Here is a 23,202-nt window from a genome sequence, read left to right as displayed (position 1 = left end):
TACATTAGATTATTTACCTACTAGATAGCTTGCTACCTGTCCATAACATAATATGTATACCTATAACCAAGAAGTGCAACTCAGGGTCCCAAGACAATTATTTCACTTTGTTTGAGACCCACTGTCGTATATTAATTGTAAAACATAAATGGTCAAATATTTCATCAAATATTTAAGCGTAATGTATAGGAACGGACAGAAAGCATCAGCGATTTTGTTTTAGGCCAAGCGCGCACCACGATTTTAATTTTTGCGACACGATTTCAAAATCGCGCTGTAGAAAATCGCAGAGAGTACGGTGCGCGCACAGCGATAATTTAAAAGTGATTATTACTCACTTCATCATTGATTTCGTACAAGTTGCTTGTCTTTATTTACTACTTCGGAGGATAAGAAAAAAAAAAAGAAAATTCGTCAATATTGGACTCATCCTTTTACAGCAGATAGAATTGTCAATGGTTTCTTTTATCAGAAATACAATGAACTTCGGATGTATCCCAAAAAATTCTTTGGCTATTATAGAATGAAAATTCCGCCAAAAGGCCGCCCATTGCGCTTTTTTTTTATTGTAACCTTTATGTACTTAGTTATATTTTGTTTCTTGCACAATAAAGTGTTAAATAAATAAATTCAAACTTTTGACAGATTACTGAGTTCATGTTTACCAAACAGTACCTACCTATACAGGGTGTCTCGCTATTGGTATACTAAGCGCGAAGAGACTTGTAGTTTTGCATACACTGATCACGTAAAAAATACTAAAACAACAAAATTACGTCAAAAATTTTTTGCTAAATTTTTCCTGAAAATCCATGTTTTCTTCTCTAGCTTCGCGCAGCCGGCATATACCGCTTCTCTAATGTGAGCATTTTGTCTATGAAAACATAATATTAAACGATAGCTCATGTGCTGGTGACAAAGTTGGGCGGGTTGCTTGTTATGGGTGTACACATAGAGTTTTAAGAATTCATCTACTTGAAAAAAAAATGCGTCTGGAATTTTTTAAGTATTTTTTACGTACTTAGCGTATGCAAATCTATAACCTCCTTTGGGCTTAGTATACCAACAGTGGGACACCCTGTATATAACTACGATGTTTACTGTTGGACAGACGAAACACAAGTGAAGTGCCGGCTGGGCCCGAGTGTGCGATTTTATGATCGCAGTGCGCGCGGTACCATACAATTTCATATTCTGCATTTGATTTTCGCGACAATCGCGTCGCGAGCAGTCGCAGCAAAATGTGACAAATCACAATTTTAAAATCGCTGTGATTATTTAATCGCATGTGCGCGCATTGTCATAGTAACTCATACGTTGTATTTCTGCGATAAAATAATCACGCTGCAGAAAGTCGTGGTGCGCGCTAGCTCTTATACCTACCTACTATGTGCGCGGTGTACAGAAAAAATTAGAATGCTAACTTTTTGCCTTATTAAGCTTTAGGCAATTTAATATAAATTCAAATTATTTATTTTATTTGAATAATCTGAAGTCATACGACAATAACTTTTTGACTTATTAAGCTTTAGGCAATTTAATATAAATTCAAATTATTTATTTTATTTGAATAATCTGAAGTCATACGACAATCATTTAGTTATGTTTTTATTAAAATATGTTGCAAAAGTCAGGCAAAGTAAATCAAATGTTATTGATATGACAATTTTTAATAAAAATAAAAAAAAATCGATTACGAGGCGGGTTTCGGCTCTGGGCTACCCGCCTCACAGAAACGCTGAAAAATTTCTCATTGGAGCTTTTCCATTCTTATTTGAATCGCATCGTTATAGGTACGACACAGATACCTACAGGCTTTCGTGTTTTTGTCTTTGTGGTATAGGAATTGGATAAGGACTGTACAACAAATAAAATTAAGCAAGTTTGGTCATAATCTGGTTTATTAACATTGTCTCACAAGTCACATTGGAATCAAATCTATTGTAGGCCTATATTAAAGATCAAAACAAATTTAAATTAAAAAACGTCAACTGATATATAAAAAACTTAATTCATAATTATCATTTCTAATAATAACAGACATTACACAAAATTGTATTTACAAATAATAAAAGTAGGTATTGCACTTACTTATAGATAGTAAAGATTACAGTCATGTATAAAATAAAATACATATAAAAACAACATCAATTGGCACAATTTACCATTATCTAGGACGCTGCTATAAAAAATAATACCTAATTAATTATTGCAGTCAGTAGGTACAGAAGTAAGAACAATATTATAAGTAGGTAGGTACTTTTATAGTAAAACAGTTAATAAGTCTACTCATGAAAAGAATGGTATACATTCATAATACTGCATTTAAAATACGGGCTTTTTATAAATGACAAGAACAGAGTATACAAATTTAATAAGTGTAATTTTTAAATTGTTTAGACGTTTGAAAACAAAACGCGGGAGTGGGCTATATGATATATCGGTTCGGAATTTAAATTCAAAATAATATAAATAAATTATCAAAATATCACTTGCAAGTTGCAGAAAACAAGCTGAAAACCAATAAAATAGCTGCGAAAATTTTACCTAATTAATTAAATAAAAATTACACTTAACTAGGTACTTAAGTACCGAGGTTTATTGTTAGTTTTAAAGACACAAATTAAAAATAATGAGTATTTTTTCTTCTTTCCAAAAACTGTTAACATAACATCATGAAACACACAGGAATGTAAAAATAAAGAGGAATAATAATATTGTACTTAATAATAAAATAACTAAAGTACACAATAAAAACAACTATATAATGTCACATTATTATAATTAATAACATCAAAACGTTAACTTGTATGAAAATAGTTGAAAATCTATTGCATTTCCCTAATTCCCTCAAAATTTAACATCTCTATTATGCAGAAATCAATGTTAATGCTAGAAAATAACAATGCTTTCGATCTGCAAAAATACTGCTTGACGAGCCTTTTGAGAGAAAATTTTTATTTTTCTGAAAGACATCGGATTTTAAGATCTATTGTGTATCTATCTATTTATCCCAGAGGTTATCAGAAATCTTTGAACTTTTCCTTTGTCATTTATTATAGAATCCGAGTCTAATCCAAAAATATTGTAAAATAAAATACTAGATAATACTACATTCACAACAGCCGATACGTCCACATGGAAAGGGGACTTTGCAATAGAGCCCTGTGTGGGGGCTCTTTTCCCCCCACGAGAAGCAAGTATAGCTGAGATTCCCCGTTCCTGGGTTCACTTCTAAATCGCCTTTCGCTCATATCCTGCAACTCAATGTCTCCCCCACCTACACCAGAATCTGGGGTCATAGCGGACCCCAAGTTCCTGATATCGGGCCCCAAATAGTGCGGGTTGCTGAAACCCAAAGACGCTCTGTTCGGACGGTTAACTTTCTCTGCGCTTGCGTAATCGGACGTCGATAATTCTCCTTCGTCATCATTTTTGTCAGTCACAGGTATTTTGGTGAATTTCACGGACGCAGATTTTGGCATGACAGTCGTTTTTTCTATTCTCTTTAATTTCAAGTCTTCTTCTTCCTCCGAATCCAAGTAGACTAGCTTCGTCGCTTCGATGGGCGATAGAACCGGCGTTGGAAGAACCATGTCAGCGAAATCCGGGACAGAAATCGGTTCCCTGGACACTATGCACTGTTCCGGGACAGTTCCCTCTTTCGGGCTTTCATCCCCATCAGCTGGCTGGCGCTCATCGATGATATAAGCGGAGCGGGATTTGGACAAAGACGTGGATTCTCTAATGAGGCTTTCAGTGGAGTCCTGGTCTCCGAGAACACTGTAGGAGCACCTAGCAGCTCTACGGATATGGAAGGAGGATAGTTTGGAGATCTCTCGGAGGAAGCCCGCGGGGGGTTCAGCTCGAGGTGGTGGGGGGAGGGGGGCACGGGATTTAGAGCAAGGGGAGCTGATGAGGAGGGCGCGGCAGTCCACGCGGGGGGAGGGCCACTTGAGGGAGTGGATGATGCGCTCCCAGGTTTCGGTTGCTGGAATGGAAAGTAATGTTATTAGCAATGTTAAACAAAAAGTTGTGTTAAAATGGTGTTCAAAATAAATAATTGAAGGATGAAGTTATTCAAGTAAGAATTAAATGCAAATTGAAGTAGTAGTGAAGTAGAAGACGAAATTAATTTATAGAGTTTGTTGTTGTGAATTGTGATTTGATAATAAAAATAACACTCGAGATTGTGTCATGGCAACTTAATCATCATATTTTCAATTATAAACATTTCAGCATTATAATTCTATTCCACAATAATCTATCAAATTAATGCACCATACATACATATTGTGGACGAACGTGGGACAATTAACAAACGTTTTGGAAATCCATATCAATTGCACAATAACAAATCAAATTAGCACACACAACACCAAACAAACATACCAAAATGGAACCGCCACAGTTCGTTAGTAGGACTTCCCCCCGCCTCCCCGCCGAAGATGTAGAGATGCGCCCCCGCGCGCAGCCCCGCGTGCCCGCTGCGCGCCGCCGGGGAGCTCTTCGCGGGGGTGCGCACTTGCGTCCACACGCGGGATACTGCACATACAAGTGTATTGTAATAGCCAATAGATATAGCTATAATGGAATAGCTGGGAAAAGAAGTGTTTTCTGAGAATAGGGCATAGGTAATAGCAAAAGTCATATAAGTATAGCCATAATTGAATTTCAAATTCAGACAGTTTTAACGCGATTTCCTTGTGATTTCATTTGTGAAGTATAAGTATTTTTAAGATTAAATAATTTCATCATAAAAATATTATTTAACGATGTCAATTTAGTTTTCTTTAAAAACGTCTCTAAAATAGTTAGACGTTACGTAAATATTTAGACGTTAGTTACGTTGAAGGAAAACAATTTTAAGATCCTAATTTATTTCAGGAAACATGTAAGCAGTACAAATAAAAAATCTGAAGCCTATAACTAATGTGATATAAGTGAGGAATGTAACACGTGTGGCAGTTGGCACGTACTGGTGTCGTAGTGCCACAGGTCGGCGCAGTCCCGCAGGTCGCACTGACCGCCGTGCACGTACAGGCGCGCGTCGTGCAGCGCGGCCGCGTGCCGGTGCCGCGCCGGGCCCGACCCGCTCGTGCGAACCTGCTGCCACCACTCCGATTCTAAGGACACAATTACTTATATAATTGCTGTTGTCCTGGCAAAAGTTTGTTCGGCTTTATTTTTAATATTCACTGAGGTATGAAAAATAGATGTTCGATTCGAAATGGAATTGTTGAAAGTTAGGTAACAAATTCAATAAAATAAATAATATTATCAAAATTTTTTTTGAAGTTAGCTTGTTCTACTAAAGTTCTCACACATGACACTCACATACGTTACTCGTCGTGTCACAACTTAAATACGTCACTAACACATGTTACTCAATCGCCACTCACACGTGTCAGTCACACCTGTTACACGTGTCAGTCACACGTGTCAATCACACGAGTCAGTCACACGCGTTACTCGACGTGTCACCACTTACACGCGTCACTCACACGTGTTACTCGGTGTGTCACTACTCACTACTTACATGCGTCACTCACACGCGTTACTCGACGTGTCACCACTTACATGCGTCACTCACACGTGTAACTCAACTCACCATAATGAAACGCCCACAGCTCATTGGTGGAGCCCCGCAAGTCCTTATACCCCCCGTATATAAGCAGACAGTCTTTCAGCGCATGCGCAGAATGTCCCCGTCGTCCCCGTGGGCCGGTCCCGTTGCGAGCTTCGCGGGCACTGCGCCGGCGCAGTGTGGAGTAGTTGCCGCTGGTCTGACCGGCTAGCTTCCGCCATAGTTGTAGCTAGAATGGTTTGAGGGAATAAGTTTATGGAGAAATATTACGATTTTTACGATCATTTGTAAGAAAAAATTATGAATGTTGTACATGTTATGTTAAGGTGTAATAAAACGACGATTCTAAAGTGCTACCAGAAGTCTAGATTGAATAAAATATAAAAGTTTCAGTCTATCCTGCCGGTTCGATTTTGTTTGATTGAATCAAAGTCGAAGTGACTTCGTCCTTCATATTCCTTATTCAATACAGATGGTTGAGATACTATTCATATTTAGGTAAGCTCGCAACGAACATCCATTATCTCATTGTGAAAGGCGAATGCTGAAATTATTTCGAAAGGAATTTAACAAGAACCTGTACTAATAAGGCATACCTCATTTACATGGAATTGAAATCCTACAAAAACCCAGTATTCAATATTGAGATGTACCTCGGTATCATAGATCCAAAGCGGTGTCTCATTGGACAGGGCGCCAGCTTCTCCACCGAAAACATAGAGACGACCTTCATGAGCTGTTGCAGTGTGTTCCTGTAGCGCGGGGGGCGGCTCACCACGAGCTTCTAGCCGCTCCCAACGTCCTGTGGCTGGATGGGCAAGATTGGTATAAAAGTGAGGCGTTAAGAAGGTTTTTGTTGTATAAATAGAGCCGACTTGGGTAACCAGACAAAATATGTATTACAAGAGACTTTAGGATCTTTGTTTTTGAATACAATGAGACTAAAAAAGAAAAGAAACGATATGCAATGGGAAGAAGTGTAGACAATTATTTAAAATCTTTTTAATATACAACAACCTATTTATCGACATAACGATATCCCCACACTTTAGAGTTGAGTGTATCTTTTTCTTGATATAATAAGATTTTAATTATCTCTATCCATTCTAAATCACTATCTTTTCATTTCATTTCTATTCAAACTACTTTTCAAATAGTAAATTCATAGTTTTTCAAGAAAAGCGAGCGGCTCTTCACATAATTGTGTCGATCGTCAAAGAAACGCTGACTGCAGTGGCCTCTCCATTCGAGCCTCTACATAAGAACGATTTGTTGATAGAACATGAAATATGGGTTTAGTTTTGTTTTTAATACATGCATATTTATTATGATTCTTCTAACTAATAAGTATTTTTACTGCGGTGGTCCTATTTAAATTGGATAAATTAAATATGACAAGATAAGATGGTAATTTCTGAGAAATTTTTGAGGATTATTTTCACATTAGCAAGTAGATCCGTAACATAACATAAAATAAGCTGTCCGTAACATAAAAAATTACTGGATTCCAGTCTTAAAATTGGTGTAATGTTATGGCTAGTCTTTGCATGTTATGTTATGTTGTGGTCGAAATCGATCTATTAGACGATGTAATTGCATACTGTAAGTTACTGTACTCTCTAGACAAAATAAACTTTATATAGAGCAACTATCGAAGTTTCAAAAATAATCTGAAAAGCGTAACTATCAATCTTGCCGATTCTTCTCGATAGATACGATCTTCTGAATTGATGGAAGAAGAGAACTTACCTAGACAGTATCTAGTAAAAGATACAGTCAAAACTATTTCTTCATAAAGGATTAGAAGCACTAAGCAGTCTACGGTTAAAAAACTTCTCCCTTGGCTTACCAAGGCAGTATCTCCAGAAATCTCTCAGCGGCACCGATCCTCCCGCGCCCCTCCCGCCAAGCACGTACACGTACCCCCCCAGGAGCGTCGCGGAGTGCTTGCCACGAGCGCACGGCGCAGCCCGCGACGCTTCCACACCGCTCTCCACGGATGACCACATTATCTGTGAATAGGTTTTTCTGTTTAATCAATTCTTTTAATTATTATAATATACAAAAGAGAGAACTTTTAAGTGTGATGTACAATGTATCCTTATAAATAATTTTAAAGGTTATACATCAGTTTATTGGTTGCCTGGAAAATATTGCTTTTAAGCGAATCAATGGTAAAAGCTCAGTAAAATTGAATTGGCAAGTCGAAGACATAAAAATGAAATAGAAGTAGCTAGTCAGTTATGAAAAATATTAAAAGTCCTTAAAATTACGTTCTTTTAAAATGCATTTTAAGAAATAAGTATTAACATTGCTATTGAGATTACCTACGAGTAAATTGTCTATCACGTTTCAAGAATAGCGTGCCTTCAAGGAAACTACTTAATCAAATATTCATTGACATTTTGATTTATCGTGAAACCTTTTACTTTTCCAATCAGCTCCATCAAGTCAGCAAATAAGACGAGCTTCAACTTGTCTAATTTAGTTATTAAGTTCGAAACATGCTCGTACATTTAAGTTTAAGTTCAAGAAAGTTCCGAACATCAAAGACAAGAAAAAGTGCATTATTCCCTTCAAAGCACCCCTCAAAGCGGCGAAATATTCCATATGTAGAAAATGAAATGGGCCGGCGTCCCTCAGGGCTCGTCGCCGGACCCCTCCTCTTCCTATGCTATAAGTATAACTCATTGAACATTATCGTACGCACTTCAAGTGAGGGTTGCTGAGCATCGCTTACAACATGTAAATATTGGTTAACCGAAAAGAATGATTGCAGTAGTAAGTTTGGGGATGCTTCGTTTCGTCAACGTTCAACTAATGAGCCGAAGCTGTAAGTAGCTATATGTCAATGTAACGATAGAGGGAAATGGATTTCATTGCTTCAGTTAATCTTATTGCTGTATCAATGTGTTTCCATATTTAACATTTTATTTAAACGCATATCACCAAATGTACTTTATATCACGTAACAAGTTTGAAATAAAAATCTTTTATCGATGAACGATTATAAGATGCTTGCAGCTTGAGCTAAGTTTTACAGATTATTTTAATGAGAAATCCTGTTCATAAGGGTGAGCTATGAAGTATTGAAAGTGGATCATAATTTGATTTAAGTAGGTACCTACCTAAGATACAGTCTGTAAGAAAGTATCATATTTCCAGATATTTGGAATTGAATTCGTAGGTTCTAGATACTACCTATGTGAAGTTGGCAACTAACTGAATAAAAATGAGTGTTTCTCAATTCTATTCGATTGTACTAGGTTTGTACCGGATTGTACCGCTATTTATTTCGTTTGTACCCCAAAGGGGTGGGGAGAAACATAGGGTCGTAGTTATATGGCAACTAACTGAATAAAAATGAGTGTTTCTCAATTCTATTCGATTGTACTAGGTTTGTACCGGATTGTACCGCTTTTTATTTCGTTTGTACCCCAAAGAGGTGGGGAGAAACATAGGGTCGTAGGGAGAAACATAGGGTCGTAGGGAGAAACATAGGGTCGTAGTTAAACTGAATAAAAATGAGTGTTTCTCAATTCTATTCGATTGTACTAGGTTTGTACCAGAACGTACCGCTTTTTATTTCGTTTGTACCCCAAAGAGGTGGGGAGAAACATAGGGTCGTAGTTAAACTGAATAAAAATAAATGTTTCTCAATTCTATTCGATTGTACTAGGTTTGTACCGGAATGTACCGCTTTTTATTTCGTTTGTACCCCAAAGAGGTGGGGGGAAACATAGGGTCGTAGTTATATAGTTCGCTGCTAACTACGTAAGTTTAACTAAGTAATGCATTCGCATTGGGATATACAATCTGATTAGAAAATAATGAGGACAACATATAGACCGGGAGATACTGACAGAAAATTTCGAGTCATTTGTATCAGGATGGCGGTTCTACAGGGGTCTTAGTACGCAATGACAAAAAGAAAAACGATGGTGTGAACACTGGTACTGGGGGCTTAGTCGCGTGGGCGTTAGTCGAACTCGTCGGAAAAATAGCGAAAGTCAAACGATTTGTAACACAAAAATTTTAGAATTTACCGATAGCCCATAAAAAAGAAGTAGGCGGTAGTGTCATGCCATACTTTTCCAGTGTGACTTACAGCCCGCCATACCGACGCGAATGTGTTGATTAAAAAAAAAAAATTCAACCATTTGTACCAGGCTAACTTTTGCACAGGTAGCCATCGTTGTGCAGCCATTTACGAAAATCGCTATGCCATACTTTTCGGACGATTCCAAATGGACGCCATACCGCCGAAAATCTGCAAAAATTTTTTTTTTCGCCAAACTTTTTGTGCCAGTATTGCATTTGGATTTTTGGAGAGTATTTGATAAAATGTGACCATTATTATATTTGCCATACTTCTAGTAGGGGGAAAAAGTGCTGCCATACTTGAGAAATTAATTTATTCGTCACGTTTCAAAAATACGACTGTACAATACGTAAAATATTTTTTTTACAGTATGGGATCATTATATTCTGTTTGTTTGTATACAATTCTACCTAAAAAAAAATATCGCAGATTGCAAACATGGGGCGGACGATTGTAAGACTTAAGCCAAGACGTAAAAAAAAATGAAAAGAATTGGCGATTTGTACCAGTATGGCATTTGGATTTTTGGAAAGTATATGATGCAATGTGACCATTATTATATTTGCCATACTTTTAATAGAGGGAAAAAGGGGCAACATACTTCAAAAAACTTGATTTTTCAAGGGGCTTTCAAGGTGCAAGACATAAAATCATTTGTTACAGTATGGCAGCATTGTATTCGGTTCGTTTGGATGGAATTCTACCTAAAAATTATTATCCCATAATGTTACCATGGGGCGGAAGATTGTCGCGCTCAAGAAAAATTAATAAAATAATTGGACCAAATTGTTTCAGTATAGCATTTCAAATTTTCGAAACTTGAAAAAAGTATGCTCTGGGAAAATTACAAAAAAAAAAAAAAAAAAAACATACATACATTTCAGTAAATTGTATCTTTTATATGTTTAAACATTATTTAGCTAGTTCTAATATTCAGAGAGAAAATAGGAGAATACGTGTGTATGGATAAAATCGCACTACCATTTCCTTTTAAAGGCGTTGAAATTTGTTAAAAATAGGTAGATATTAGGCCTGAGTTGATAGACAGGCAGATTGAGGGCAAAGTAGGTAGATCTACCTAAAAGGTGGTAGATATGGCAACACTGTCTCCACCCTTAGGCACACTACAATGGCAGACTTATTGTAATACATAGAACTCCAATTATTGCTATGTTTGTGTTGGTCGTTTCATTTGACAAGCATCTGTCATATATCTGCGTTGCCAGACATTGCGTCTTACAATAGTATTAGTAGTCAGAGGCGGCTCGTGACAAAATTTTATGGGTGTTCACTTGAAATAAAACACTGAAAATACATGGTGTAAATCAGTACAATTTATTAAAAAAAAAATATATATAGATTCCGGGATTCAGGGATTCCGAAGACTCGTCATGCCCCATAAAGCAATTTGAAATGCACCACAAAATACGACACAATCTATTAACCTTCGTAAAATATGTCTGTTTTCATCGACACGGTCATTGAACTCGCGTATTGACTTTCGGTACCTACGCGGAATCTAGTGCTTTACGAATGTCTTGTCGTCCGATAGACGCCAATTGCAGTTCATTCAACAAATGGTACCGAGATTGTGAATGTTTTTTCATCTTGATTGAAAGATGAGCTAAGTCGTCAACGCCCGTTTCAGTCCAAGCACTCTCACCTCCGCCGGCCGCGCCCGCTTTAAATAAAAGACACGGAAAACAAAATAGTTTGTTGCTTTAACCCCTCGTTTTCACCAAAGTATAATACATGTATTTTACAAATTTGATGCAATATTTTCGTTTCTCATAGACATGTGTAAAACATGTTGTATACAAAATTTGATACATGTAGGATAACTTATATGAAACTTATTGGTTGAAAACTTCTAGTTGCCTACATGTTTATGATCTCTTGTTTTTGTTGTAGCAATACTTGTAGAATTCGAGACAAATTCAGTCGTACCTACTTTTATAATTTCTATCAATAAAAAAAACTTTTGTGAGATGTATGTATGTTGAAAACTTTATCCAACCAACATGGATAAAGTTTAAAACTTGTTTGTTACTAGTATTATACAGAAATTGCAATAAAATAAACAATACTTATCTAAACCACGACTGTATTTTGTAGGTGAGAACGCTATCAATGGATCAGACAAGTTCTAATATGTCACAGACTTCAGTGTAAACGCAAATGTGTTTTATACTTGTATAAATACTTGTTGGCTACAAAGTGTGAACGAAAGAATGTTTGAGACAGTCTCAATACATGTATAAATCAAATAATTATGTTTTGAAAAGTATTCTACAAGTTTTGTATCAAACTAGTATTTAACTTGTTTCTTGGTGAAAACGAGGGGTCATCACAACCACACAACCACGGTGTTTTTACATTTTTGTTCAGATTTAAACACACGCGTATATTATGTTTTCGTTTTTGTCGTACATTTTTGCGTAAGATCAAGTTCAGGCCGTGGCGGTCCCTTATTAGCTTTACATTCAAGACGAATCTGTAACGTTTTAACACATTTTTTAATGAACGCCACATTATAGTTATTGTTCATTTTAACACTCACAAGTAATACTGATAACTACAGGCTATTTCAACACGTATTTTATAATTTTAATTAGAAAATTGCATGAATCGCGCGCGTGCATTGAAGTTGACTCGAGTGTTTGTTTATATTATAGAAGTGGAAACTGGCAACGTCGCAATCGCTGTCCTGCCGGGCGGTAAAAACGAACCGGCAACGTTTGCGGGTGCGGCGCTCCGAATTTTGCTACTTTTCCATAGAAAATCTTTTGTTTCACGCGCAGGGCTCTGGCAAAACCCTCCCTTTCACTCCTATTGGATTTCGTATAAGGAAATGTACTAAATCTTTTTTCATTGGAGCGCAATCGTGAGCGCTCCGCTTCGCGCGTTACATAATACAGTAGGTATTATACGGGTGTACGGGATGATGGAATGATGGATATATTCATTGGTATTAACAGTAGTTTTAAAGATTACGATTGATTTTAAATAGTAATAATTAATGTTAATAATTAAATTAAGGAGTATGATTTTATTATAATTATTTATGGGAGTTCACTGCACCAGTGCTCCTTAGGGCGAGCCGCCTCTGTTAGTAGTAGTAATAGTAGCCGTACAATATTATACAAAATAAACATCTGGTTATAAGTGAAGATTTCCACCACCTAGATCTTTGAAATTTTGTATTTATATTCGTTGAACCTCAAACTTACAGGAAAAATTAGTTCCATACTGTTACTAATCGTTCAAAATACGAATAAAATCTTACAAAAAAAAAAAATCCTATACACATTCGCCACCTCCCACAGGTATGGCATTATCACACTTCTATTTATAATCATGCAGGAGTTGTTGAAAAAAAAATTTAGGGTGTTACAAATGGTTCGGCGAAAAAAAAAATTTGCAGATTTTCGGCGGTATGGCGACCATTTGGAATCGTCCGAAAAGTATGGCATGGCGATTTTCGTAAATGGCTGCACGACGATGGTTACCTGTGCAAAAGTTAGCCTGGTACAAATGGTTGAATTGTTTTTTTTAAATCAACACATTCGCGTCGGTATGGCGCGCTGTAAGTCACACCGGAAAAGTATGGCATGACACTACCGCCTACTTCTTTTTTATGGGCTATCGGTAAATTCTAAAATTTTTGTGTTACAAATCGTTTGACTTTGCTATTTTTCCGACGAGTTCGACTAACGCCCACGCGACTAAGCCCCCGGTACCAGTGTTCACACCATCGTTTTTCTTTTTGTCATTGCGTACTAAGACCCCTGTAGAACCGCCATCCTGATACAAATGACTCGAAATTTTCTGTCAGTATCTCCCGGTCTAATATATATAGCTTTGATTTTAATTCAACAGATACAATTAATACAATCTTTCTGAAATAGGTATTGTTTCCTTCTGGGATTTCAATGTAGATTAATCCGTAAACGGAACAGTTTGTGCGCGCCATAATAGAATATGTAAGTACCTATCTATACTATCTATACTAATATTATAAAGAGGAAAAGTTTGTAATTATGTAAGTATGTATGTATGTATGTATGTATGTATGGATTTCACGCATAAACTACTAGACAGATTTCAAAAATTCTTTCACCATTAGAAAGCTGCATCTTCATCAGTGAAGAAGGTACGTTCTGGTACAAACCTAGTACAATCGAATAGAATTGAGAAACACTCATTTTTATTCAGTTAGCAGCGAACTATATAACTACGACCCTATGTTTCTCCCCACCTCTTTGGGGTACAAACGAAATAAAAAGCGGTACAATCCGGTACAAACCTAGTACAATCGAATAGATTTGAGAAACACTCATTTTTATTCAGTTAGTTGCCATATAACTACGACCCTATGTTTCTCCCCACCCCTTTGGGGTACAAACGAAATAAATAGCGGTACAATCCGGTACAAACCTAGTACAATCGAATAGAATTGAGAAACACTCATTTTTATTCAGTTAGCAGCGAACTATATAACTACGACCCTATGTTTCTCCCCACCTCTTTGAGGTACAAACGAAATAAAAAGCGGTACAATCCGGTACAAACCTAGTACAATCGAATAGAATTGAGAAACACTCATTTTTATTCAGTTAGTTGCCATATAACTATGACCCTATGTTTCTCCCCACCCCTTTGGGGTACAAACGAAATAAATAGCGGTACAATCCGGTACAAACCTAGTACAATCGAATAGAATTGAGAAACACTCATTTTTATTCAGTTACTTGCCATATAACTACGACCCTATGTTTCTCCCCACCCCTTTGGGGTACAAACGAAATAAAAAGCGGTACAATCCGGTACAAACCTAGTACAATCGAATAGAATTGAGAAACACTAATTTTTATTCAGTTATTTGCCATATAACTACGACCCTATGTTTCTCCCCACCCCTTTGGGGTACAAACGAAATAAATAGCGGTACAATCCGGTACAAACCTAGTACAATCGAATAGAATTGAGAAACACTCATTTTTATTCAGTTAGTTGCCATATAACTACGACCCTATGTTTCTCCCCACCCCTTTGGGGTACAAACGAAATAAATAGCGGTACAATCCGGTACAAACCTAGTACAATCGAATAGAATTGAGAAACACTCATTTTTATTCAGTTAGTTGCCATATAACTACGACCCTATGTTTCTCCCCACCCCTTTGGGGTACAAACGAAATAAATAGCGGTACAATCCGGTACAAACCTAGTACAATCGAATAGAATTGAGAAACACTCATTTTTATTCAGTTAGCAGCGAACTATATAACTACGACCCTATGTTTCTCCCCACCTCTTTGGGGTACAAACGAAATAAAAAGCGGTACAATCCGGTACAAACCTAGTACAATCGAATAGAATTGAGAAACACTCATTTTTATTCAGTTAGTTGCCATATAACTACGACCCTATGTTTCTCCCCACCCCTTTGGGGTACAAACGAAATAAATAGCGGTACAATCCGGTACAAACCTAGTACAATCGAATAGAATTGAGAAACACTCATTTTTATTCAGTTAGTTGCCAACTTCACATAGGTCTAGATACTTTATAGAATGATAAGTCATAAATTAAGTGTCCTACAGTTTGGCAATAACAACGTTACTAAATTGTGACATGGATTCAATGCTTCCAAGAAATTTGCCATTTCTGGAGAAAACAAAAAACTTCTTTACGTGGAGCGTCGCCAAGTTTCCTACATTTTAGAGATAATTGATTGCTTTGTCCTTTGCAGTAAGGAGTTCTGTTTTTATCGCCGACTTGGTTTTATTGTAGTATTGATTCGTCTACCAATAAATTGAGTTAGATATATGTTTCGTAGAAAGGCAATAAGTATATTTACCGCTTCTTCTTTTAGGTTTTCTTATTTTGTTATACCAATGTACATAACAAGTTCTTGGTGTTTTTCCCAACTTTGCTATGGCGTCACCGATCATGGAAAATTACTAGTATCATGTCGAGCTCTTATAATAATTAATATGACATGTTGTGAAAGACTTTCGATTCATACCATAAGAACCCACTTGTACATAAGTATTTCACTGCAAGTCAAAAAGAATTTTTTATGAATATTTTTGCTTCACTTTCCACGACTACCTATTTTATCCCCATTCGCTTAATTTAGAGGGCAAAAGTAAATATTTATCCCGCAATGTTTGGCCAGTTACCTTGACCGTAATCAAAGGTCTGTCGCAAGTCGCAACCCCCAACCCCTGTATTGACAGCCCTTCGTGCAAAATAAAACGGTACAAGGGTTAAAGGGTAGGTAGCCTTTGGTTAGATAGTAGATAGGTATAAGTATTAAACACTTTATTGCTTATTGAACGGTGTATCTGATGAAAATGTTTGAAGAAAATAGGCTTAATAAGACAAGGCAAAAAAAACAAGGCAAATAACTTTCTAGGATTAAAGAATTCAATTACAGAGAATAAGTGCCTAATAGTAACCAAATTTTATACTACCTACGTTACTTAAATTAAAGTAATTAACAATATTAAATACAGAAAACATTCACAGTTTATTAGTAAGGTAGTAATCCCGTCTCAAACCAAAAAATAAATATATTTATACCAAAACGTTAAAACTGAAACATTTTTCATCGTTCGGCCTCCAGTTTTACAAGGATGCTTGCGTTCCACAAAACTGAGGTGAAAGCGTCATTAAAATTAATCGTATGCGGATTTTAGCGAGCAGACTTGTATACAAATTATTATATACTGTATCTATATTATGTTTATATCTAGTAATTGTATATAGGACTAGTATAGTATTATATTACCTATCTGTATATATTGGACCTAGCCACCACGCGACAGCTGTTACCATTTACATTACAAAATTGTATTCCATATTTTATCGAATTCATTTTGGTATTGCGAAAATAGAAGTGTTGATTATGATTTTAGGTAATAAGAAGACGTAAAATTATATTACTAAAATGAAAATACTTAATACATTTATTTCTATAAATAATGCTTTACATAGACATTGAAATAAAATAAATACATAAATAAATATTTATTTTATTAGAGAGGTAAGTAGAGGTACATTTAAGTTTAAATTATTTCTAAGTACATTTCAAGGTTGTTTAATATTTGAACTTGTGTAAGCTAGCTTAAGTTATATTTATATACTGCCGCTTTCTGGCTTGAGAAAAGTATTAACTTAAGTACCTTTTAATTCTCGCTTTAAATGCTTTAAAGCATTATTAACATCAATCAAAAACACATTTGAGTTTCACATGTACTTATACTACTTTATGATGTTGTAAATGCTCTTTGCTCAAATCATAAGCCGGCATAAAGCGTCATAATAATATGTTACCAATTTTATAAATGCGAAGTTTCTGAATTCTGAGGATAGCTGAAGGTATGTATCCTATATATATATTATGTATATCTATCCTCATGTATTTATATTTGTTCTTCACGACAAAAACTGCTGAACGCATTTTGATCAAACTTTACTACTTATACATAACTGATGAACACATGAGCTAATTAATATAAATTATCTATTTGATTTTGTGGGTGGTTCTTCCGCGAGTGAAACCGCGAGGCACAGATAGTTATGTAAGTTACTTTCAGAAGTTTAATTTGTAAACAGCCTTTGCTTTGCTTTGTAACTGTCGGCTTTGTCTTTCTTGTGGTGCAAAATAAAAGTATGGTGCTGTTTCTTAATTTATTATTCAACTGCAGTAAGTGGTATTGACCAAACAGATTTAGGGATCCATCCGTCCAGTAGCTGCTTTGTCAGCAATAATTAGACAAGTTAGTGTCAACAGGGGCGCTAAACAGTGTTTAGGTTCAGCTCGTAAATATCGGGCTTGTCGCTGATCAGAGGGTCGTTCACCCTCGAGGGGCGATAATTCTACCATTACGTAAGGGTGTGAACACACGTCAAGACATCGGGGGTGGATGCATTTTTCGGTGTAATGCAATTTGTAGGAATTATTGAATTTTATACTGGATAGAGGTGATTGTAACTATTCATCATAATCTTAATATACAGTTTATATAATGTGAATGTTTTTTTTTAAATGTAAAACTCTCGAAAATAAAAAATATTTCACTCTATTGAATAAGTGTGGTTAGTGCTTCTGAAACACATTACACATTTCATAGTTTCTGTCTTCTGAACCCAACAGTTTTGGAAGTGTGTTGATATCATACTAGTCATTATGTTAAACCTTATGTATGTACCTATGTTCCTAAGAACGATGGTTGTTCTCAAATCTTAGTGTTATTTTCATTGATATAGATTCTAAAATCTAAACATACATATATAGGTAACATGTTCAACACTCTCAGTGTATTCGGTGCACTATTGCACATAATTACCGTCTGTAACGACCCTTATTGAAAGCTTTATCCCTTCAGTACTAGGTATACTCTTTGGTACTAGGGTAGCTGTTATAACCTTTGCAACGATAAATTAATCTCTATTAAAAAAGATTTAAGGTCGAAATTCGTAAGTCTTACGTAAGAGGGTAGTTGCACAATTCAAAATGTTTGACTACCTGCGAAGGTTGTATTGACAACAATCAATAGAGCTGTCGCGGGGGAGAATGACATTGCGATTTTATAGCCCTTAATTAAGCATGATAATAAATGTTTTTCGGAAGTGAAATTGTGACTTATTTGCATTTAGTTTTAGTTATTGCTTGGTTGTTTTTGTGTTAACTAAGACGAATACTGGAAACTGTGATAATGGGAGTATAATGGCTACTTTTTATGTGAATGAATATTTACGACAATTTACAAAAACATAAGTTTTTATAAATTTATTAACACTTTAGAATTTATAATTAGTTACCGAAAAAAGTAACAAAACACGCATAGTTTTTATTCTAATAAAATACGTCTTAAGTACTTGAATTCTTTATTGTTCTTCTGCGGTCTATAAAGGTCATATCACAAATCCACGATGAACATGAGCACTGTTTATATTGCACAATCTTCAAACCCAGTACATTTAACATTAGCATGTATAATCTGCTATAGCCAAAGGCTAGACGGACCACACGGGGGACCTAAATCCAATTTGTTACGTCCCCCTTTGAACCCTCTGTGTTCAATGTTAAAATATGTACCTGCATACAAAGCGAACAAAGCTTTTGTTGAGAATCGATTTAACTTTGGTGAAAAATTGTTGACAAATTTGTTTATACCATGTCTACACATTTTACTAAAAGAACAACGCAGGAGTTAAAATGAAAAATTGATTATTCTTTCACTATTTGTTCACTTTCACATCGGCAATGTTGCATCAAACAATTAAGACCATCGGGGGTTTTACTATTTGACGTCAAAATTATTGGAGCCTGGAGGGCCAGTTAAAACCAATATCTCTTGAAGTTCAGTCTGACTAAACTGCCAAAATATTAGGGGCAGTGCAATGTTACGCGGTAAGCTTATAATCTGTATTTTCCTTTCCCTTTGCTACCGAACTAAATCTGCACTCAAAACGACATCGTTGCCTACCATCTTGCGCTTTTTCGAGGCCTGGAAAAAGTAGTACCATATCATTTCAAGTGATTGTTGAACAAACAATGCGGATTGCGATCCGCTCTACAGCTGTAGGCGCTTTCAGGGACCCCATTGTGCTCAGCTGTGTGTTTTAGACATAAACTTCGCTTTGAAACTCGCGAGACTACTTTCTAAGTACAGCAGAAAGGGACGAAAATGTTGGAAGCCATGAGCATATGGAGTAATCCAGAACGATGACGTGGATAGGAGTTATCACGAACGAATTAGTTGTAGGTACACGTACGTAACAATATAGTGATACCGTTCTAAAGAAGCAGCTGCTAAGGTATGAGGAATGACCGTGGTATTAAGAAAATGATGTACAAGGCACAATCCTGAAAAATGAAAACTATCATTAATGCTGAGTTCTTGAGAAAAATAGTTCAACAATAGCTGTTCGCTTTGCTTGCACACAGATTCATGAATGTCCATATTTATCGATCGATTTTATCTATTTAAGTACAACAATATACAGGGTGTCCCACTGTTATGGTATACTAAGCTCAAAGGAGGTTATATAGTCTTGCATACGGTGAGTACGTAAAAAATACTTATAAAATTCCAGACACAGCTTTTTTTTCAAATAGATGAATTCTTAAAACTCTATGTGTGTACCCATAACAAGCAACCCGCCCAGCTTTGCTAGCAGCACGTGACCTATCGTTTAAGATTATGTTTTCATAGACAAAATGCTCACATTTAACATTAGCGAAGCGGTATATGCCGGCTGCGCGAAGCTAGGGAAGAGAACATGGATTTTGAGGAAAATTTTAGCAAACATTTTTTGATGTAATTTTTTTGTTTAAGTATTATTTTCGTGATCAGTGTATGCAAAACAACAAGCCCCTTCGCGCTTAGTATACCAATAGTGGGACACCCTTTAGAATAAGACATATTATATCGACACATCCATACTAATATTATAAATGCAAAAGTAACTCTGTCTGTCTGTCTGTTACTCAATCACGCCTTAACTACTGAACCAATTTGCATGAAATTTGGTATAGAGATATTTTGATACCCGAGAAAGGACATAGGATAGGTTTTATCCCGGAAATCCCACGGGAACGGGATTTCTTTGAAAACGCGGGCGAAGCCGCGGGTGGAAAGCTAGTATCAATATAATTCCATCGAGATAAACAAGCTGCACCTAACGAGATCGTAGTTTTTGCAATAAGCCATGACAAATTGTCTGTCATATCGGCAATCAAATCGTTAGGCACTTGATTATCTCCCCCAGCGCCTCCCCCACCCCCAGGGAGGCTTCGTTTGGCTAGAGGCATTATGCTGTATGACTTTTTGGCTTGATTTTAAAATACTAGAGAGATAAATGTACCTAAACGTTTGTAATCCAGATTGTTATTTACTATTTTTATTAGTTTAGTTAGCTTTTAGGCATCTTTTAGGAGTATTTTTTGCTTGCTATGGCTACGAGTAAAAGCGCGAATATTTGTAATCCAAATGATTATATTATAAACTGATTGCTTTGGATATTTGTATGTATATGTCGCAGTCATCTGGTTGAATCTGCTATTTGATTGAATGACTAGCACTAGCACTATAAATTGTGTACGATCTATATGAAGGTATGTTTACTTTCAGCAAAATTCGCTATCTCCAGTATTTAAAGTATTTTCACTCCCTCCCATAGATCCCCACTTGGTATATTTTCATATCAAATCCTATGGCCACATAGCTACTACGGTTCCAAAAACCCATTATCTCAAAAGTACCTATATAGATATTATGTATTATGTATTTATTTATACGAGAAACCAAAACAACAACTTCATGTTTATCTTCTCCGTTTATTACTTTCCATCCAACTCGAAACATTTTAACTGGCACACACAAAAGTTATCGCCAAGCGAATCGTATAAGTTTTGCTTATTTTGCTTAGTATGGGATCTTCTGGGCGTTATCCCATTAAATATGGGTTAACTATCTTACCTAAGCGTTACCTAAACTGTATTATAAGCAGTTAGGTATACATGTATGTTACGTATTATAGCGTTATCTCACTTATCTCTTCTCTTCTTTCTCTAGTCTAGTATAGATATATAAAATTCTCACAATGTTAGTTACCATACTCCTCCGAAACGTCTGGACCGATACTCATGAAATTTTGTGTGCCTATTGAGATTTGAGAATCTGCCAACATCTATTTTTCATATCCCTTAGTGATGAGAGTAAGGCAGAACAATGTTTGTCGGTTCAGCTTGTTATCATAACATATTTCTTTTTTTTATGGCAGAGCAAGCAGAGGAGCAGGTGGGCTACCATATGTAAAATGTGTTGTTATGTCTATAAATTTGTAGGTCAACCACATAAAAATACTGAATCGATAGAAAATTTCGTATGCGGACAGATTATAGCCTGGAATAAAGTATAGGGGACATTTCATGCGTGCACCACGCGACTCAAGTCTCAGGTTAAATACTCTACATTAATATTTTAAATAGAAAAGATTTGAACCAACTCAAAAACTAACAAATTCACAAGTTGAAGGCAACTTTATTCCTGGGTAACATAGACAGTACTTATAGACTATACTTTTTAGTTCTACGGGATGTAGGTAAATTTTGAAATTATCATCATCGCTACTGACACTATTAGTACGCTTCCCGCTGCCTGTCTGTGTGTCCCTATGCAGCTCAGATTTTAAAAAATAAACTTCGCAACCAATTTTGATGAGGTAATTTTAAATAGAGTGTTTCGAGAGGAAGATTTTAGTATAGGACCTATAATTTGTTAATTTATCTATAACGCAGCTAGGTGGTTGATAGGTTTATCAAAATATTATGCTATATTATCTTCCATAGATAATATTTCTATTAAATACAAAAGCTCTTTTATCAAACGCCCGCTCATTTTGCGACAGTCATGCGGAACTAATGGCGTACTATCTCGCAGCCCGAGGGTTTTGGCGGTAAACGAAATAAGTCATGGTCTATGGAATATGGATCGAATCTTGTGTGGTTAGCTAGCTACTTATAGTTATTATTCTGTGGTGTGGTGCGTAAATTGATATCTCTATGGTTAGGCTAGGCCTTACTATGGTCATAGAATATAATATACTCTATGGTGGAATGGGATTTTTACAGGACTGGCTGTGCCGTACAAACGCGAGGATCGAACCGCGGGAAAAAGCAAGTATTTCCATAGCTTACATACGTTACGTATTCTTGGTACATAACTAAGCTACCTGCTACACACATCAGCAGCTCTACGTATGTATCATGAATCATCAAAATATGATCTGGTTTTCGCGTATAAAAATAAAATAATGGCAAATGTATCTTTTTTGCAAAATCTTCCCGCGGTTGTAACTAACATTATTAATTTTTATTAATTTAATAACTAGAATATTATCGATTTTCCTACCTTTCAGTTCAAAATCCATGTAAAAAGGTTATAAAACGTTTTTTTTAAACTATGGAAAGCGAAGCCGACTTTGCAGCCTTTCTCTATTAAAAAATATCTACCGACCAACATGCGCTTATTAAAAATATTTAGGTATGGTAGCCTTAAAAAAATACGACGTTATACAAAGGAAGTAGTCCATTGAATAAAAAGTTCTAGAGTGCGTGAGTTAGTAACGTAAGATGTTTCTTCGGAAACATGTCAAGAGTCCCTAGGTAATAAACATACTAAAACCCCGGGCCACTAGGAGGAGCCCCGGAGTGGGGGGAGGGGGAAAATGGTTCCATTTTTTCATTTTTCGCTTAAATCTCAAAAACGGTACATGTTAGAGAAAAACTTTCAAGGAAAAGTTGAAAGGCCATAAAATTATCTACAAGTTGTACCTCAATCATTTTTTCCTATATCCTACCGTTTCTGAGTTATACGCAGTAAAACATGATTTTGGCTCAAACAATTTCCACATCAATCGATCAAAAAATATTTCTTTCTTCCAAAAAACTAAAATGTGCTACTTGTGACCGGTACTGATAGATTGCTCTTAA

At 36.1% G+C, this 23,202-nt stretch overlaps 1 protein-coding gene across 1 annotated transcript in view; it reads right to left on the bottom strand.

Annotated features, from left to right (window-relative positions):
• Positions 1 to 3,032: 3,032 nt before the first annotated feature.
• The window catches only part of LOC149903690 (uncharacterized), a 32,211-nt gene continuing 12,041 nt past the window's right edge, over positions 3,033 to 23,202 (bottom strand). The window contains exons 2-7 of the mRNA XM_090108692.1: positions 7,437 to 7,599; positions 6,241 to 6,395; positions 5,612 to 5,816; positions 4,980 to 5,126; positions 4,393 to 4,545; positions 3,033 to 3,991 (exon numbers count right to left, since the gene is read on the bottom strand). Coding sequence (XP_089964818.1) covers positions 3,117 to 3,991; positions 4,393 to 4,545; positions 4,980 to 5,126; positions 5,612 to 5,816; positions 6,241 to 6,395; positions 7,437 to 7,596 — 1,695 coding nt within the window. The 5' untranslated portion in view covers positions 7,597 to 7,599 and the 3' untranslated portion in view covers positions 3,033 to 3,116. The remainder of the gene's footprint in view (positions 3,992 to 4,392; positions 4,546 to 4,979; positions 5,127 to 5,611; positions 5,817 to 6,240; positions 6,396 to 7,436; positions 7,600 to 23,202) is intronic.

This window comes from Colias eurytheme, chromosome 13 (assembly GCF_061535395.1).
Source record: "Colias eurytheme isolate Ceu_HAF_F1 chromosome 13, ilColEury1 Martin Lab GWU primary, whole genome shotgun sequence".
NCBI classification, from domain to species: domain Eukaryota; kingdom Metazoa; phylum Arthropoda; class Insecta; order Lepidoptera; family Pieridae; genus Colias; species Colias eurytheme.
The sequence above is the reverse complement of the archived record's forward strand: the minus strand, read 5'-3'. Positions and strand labels throughout refer to the sequence as shown.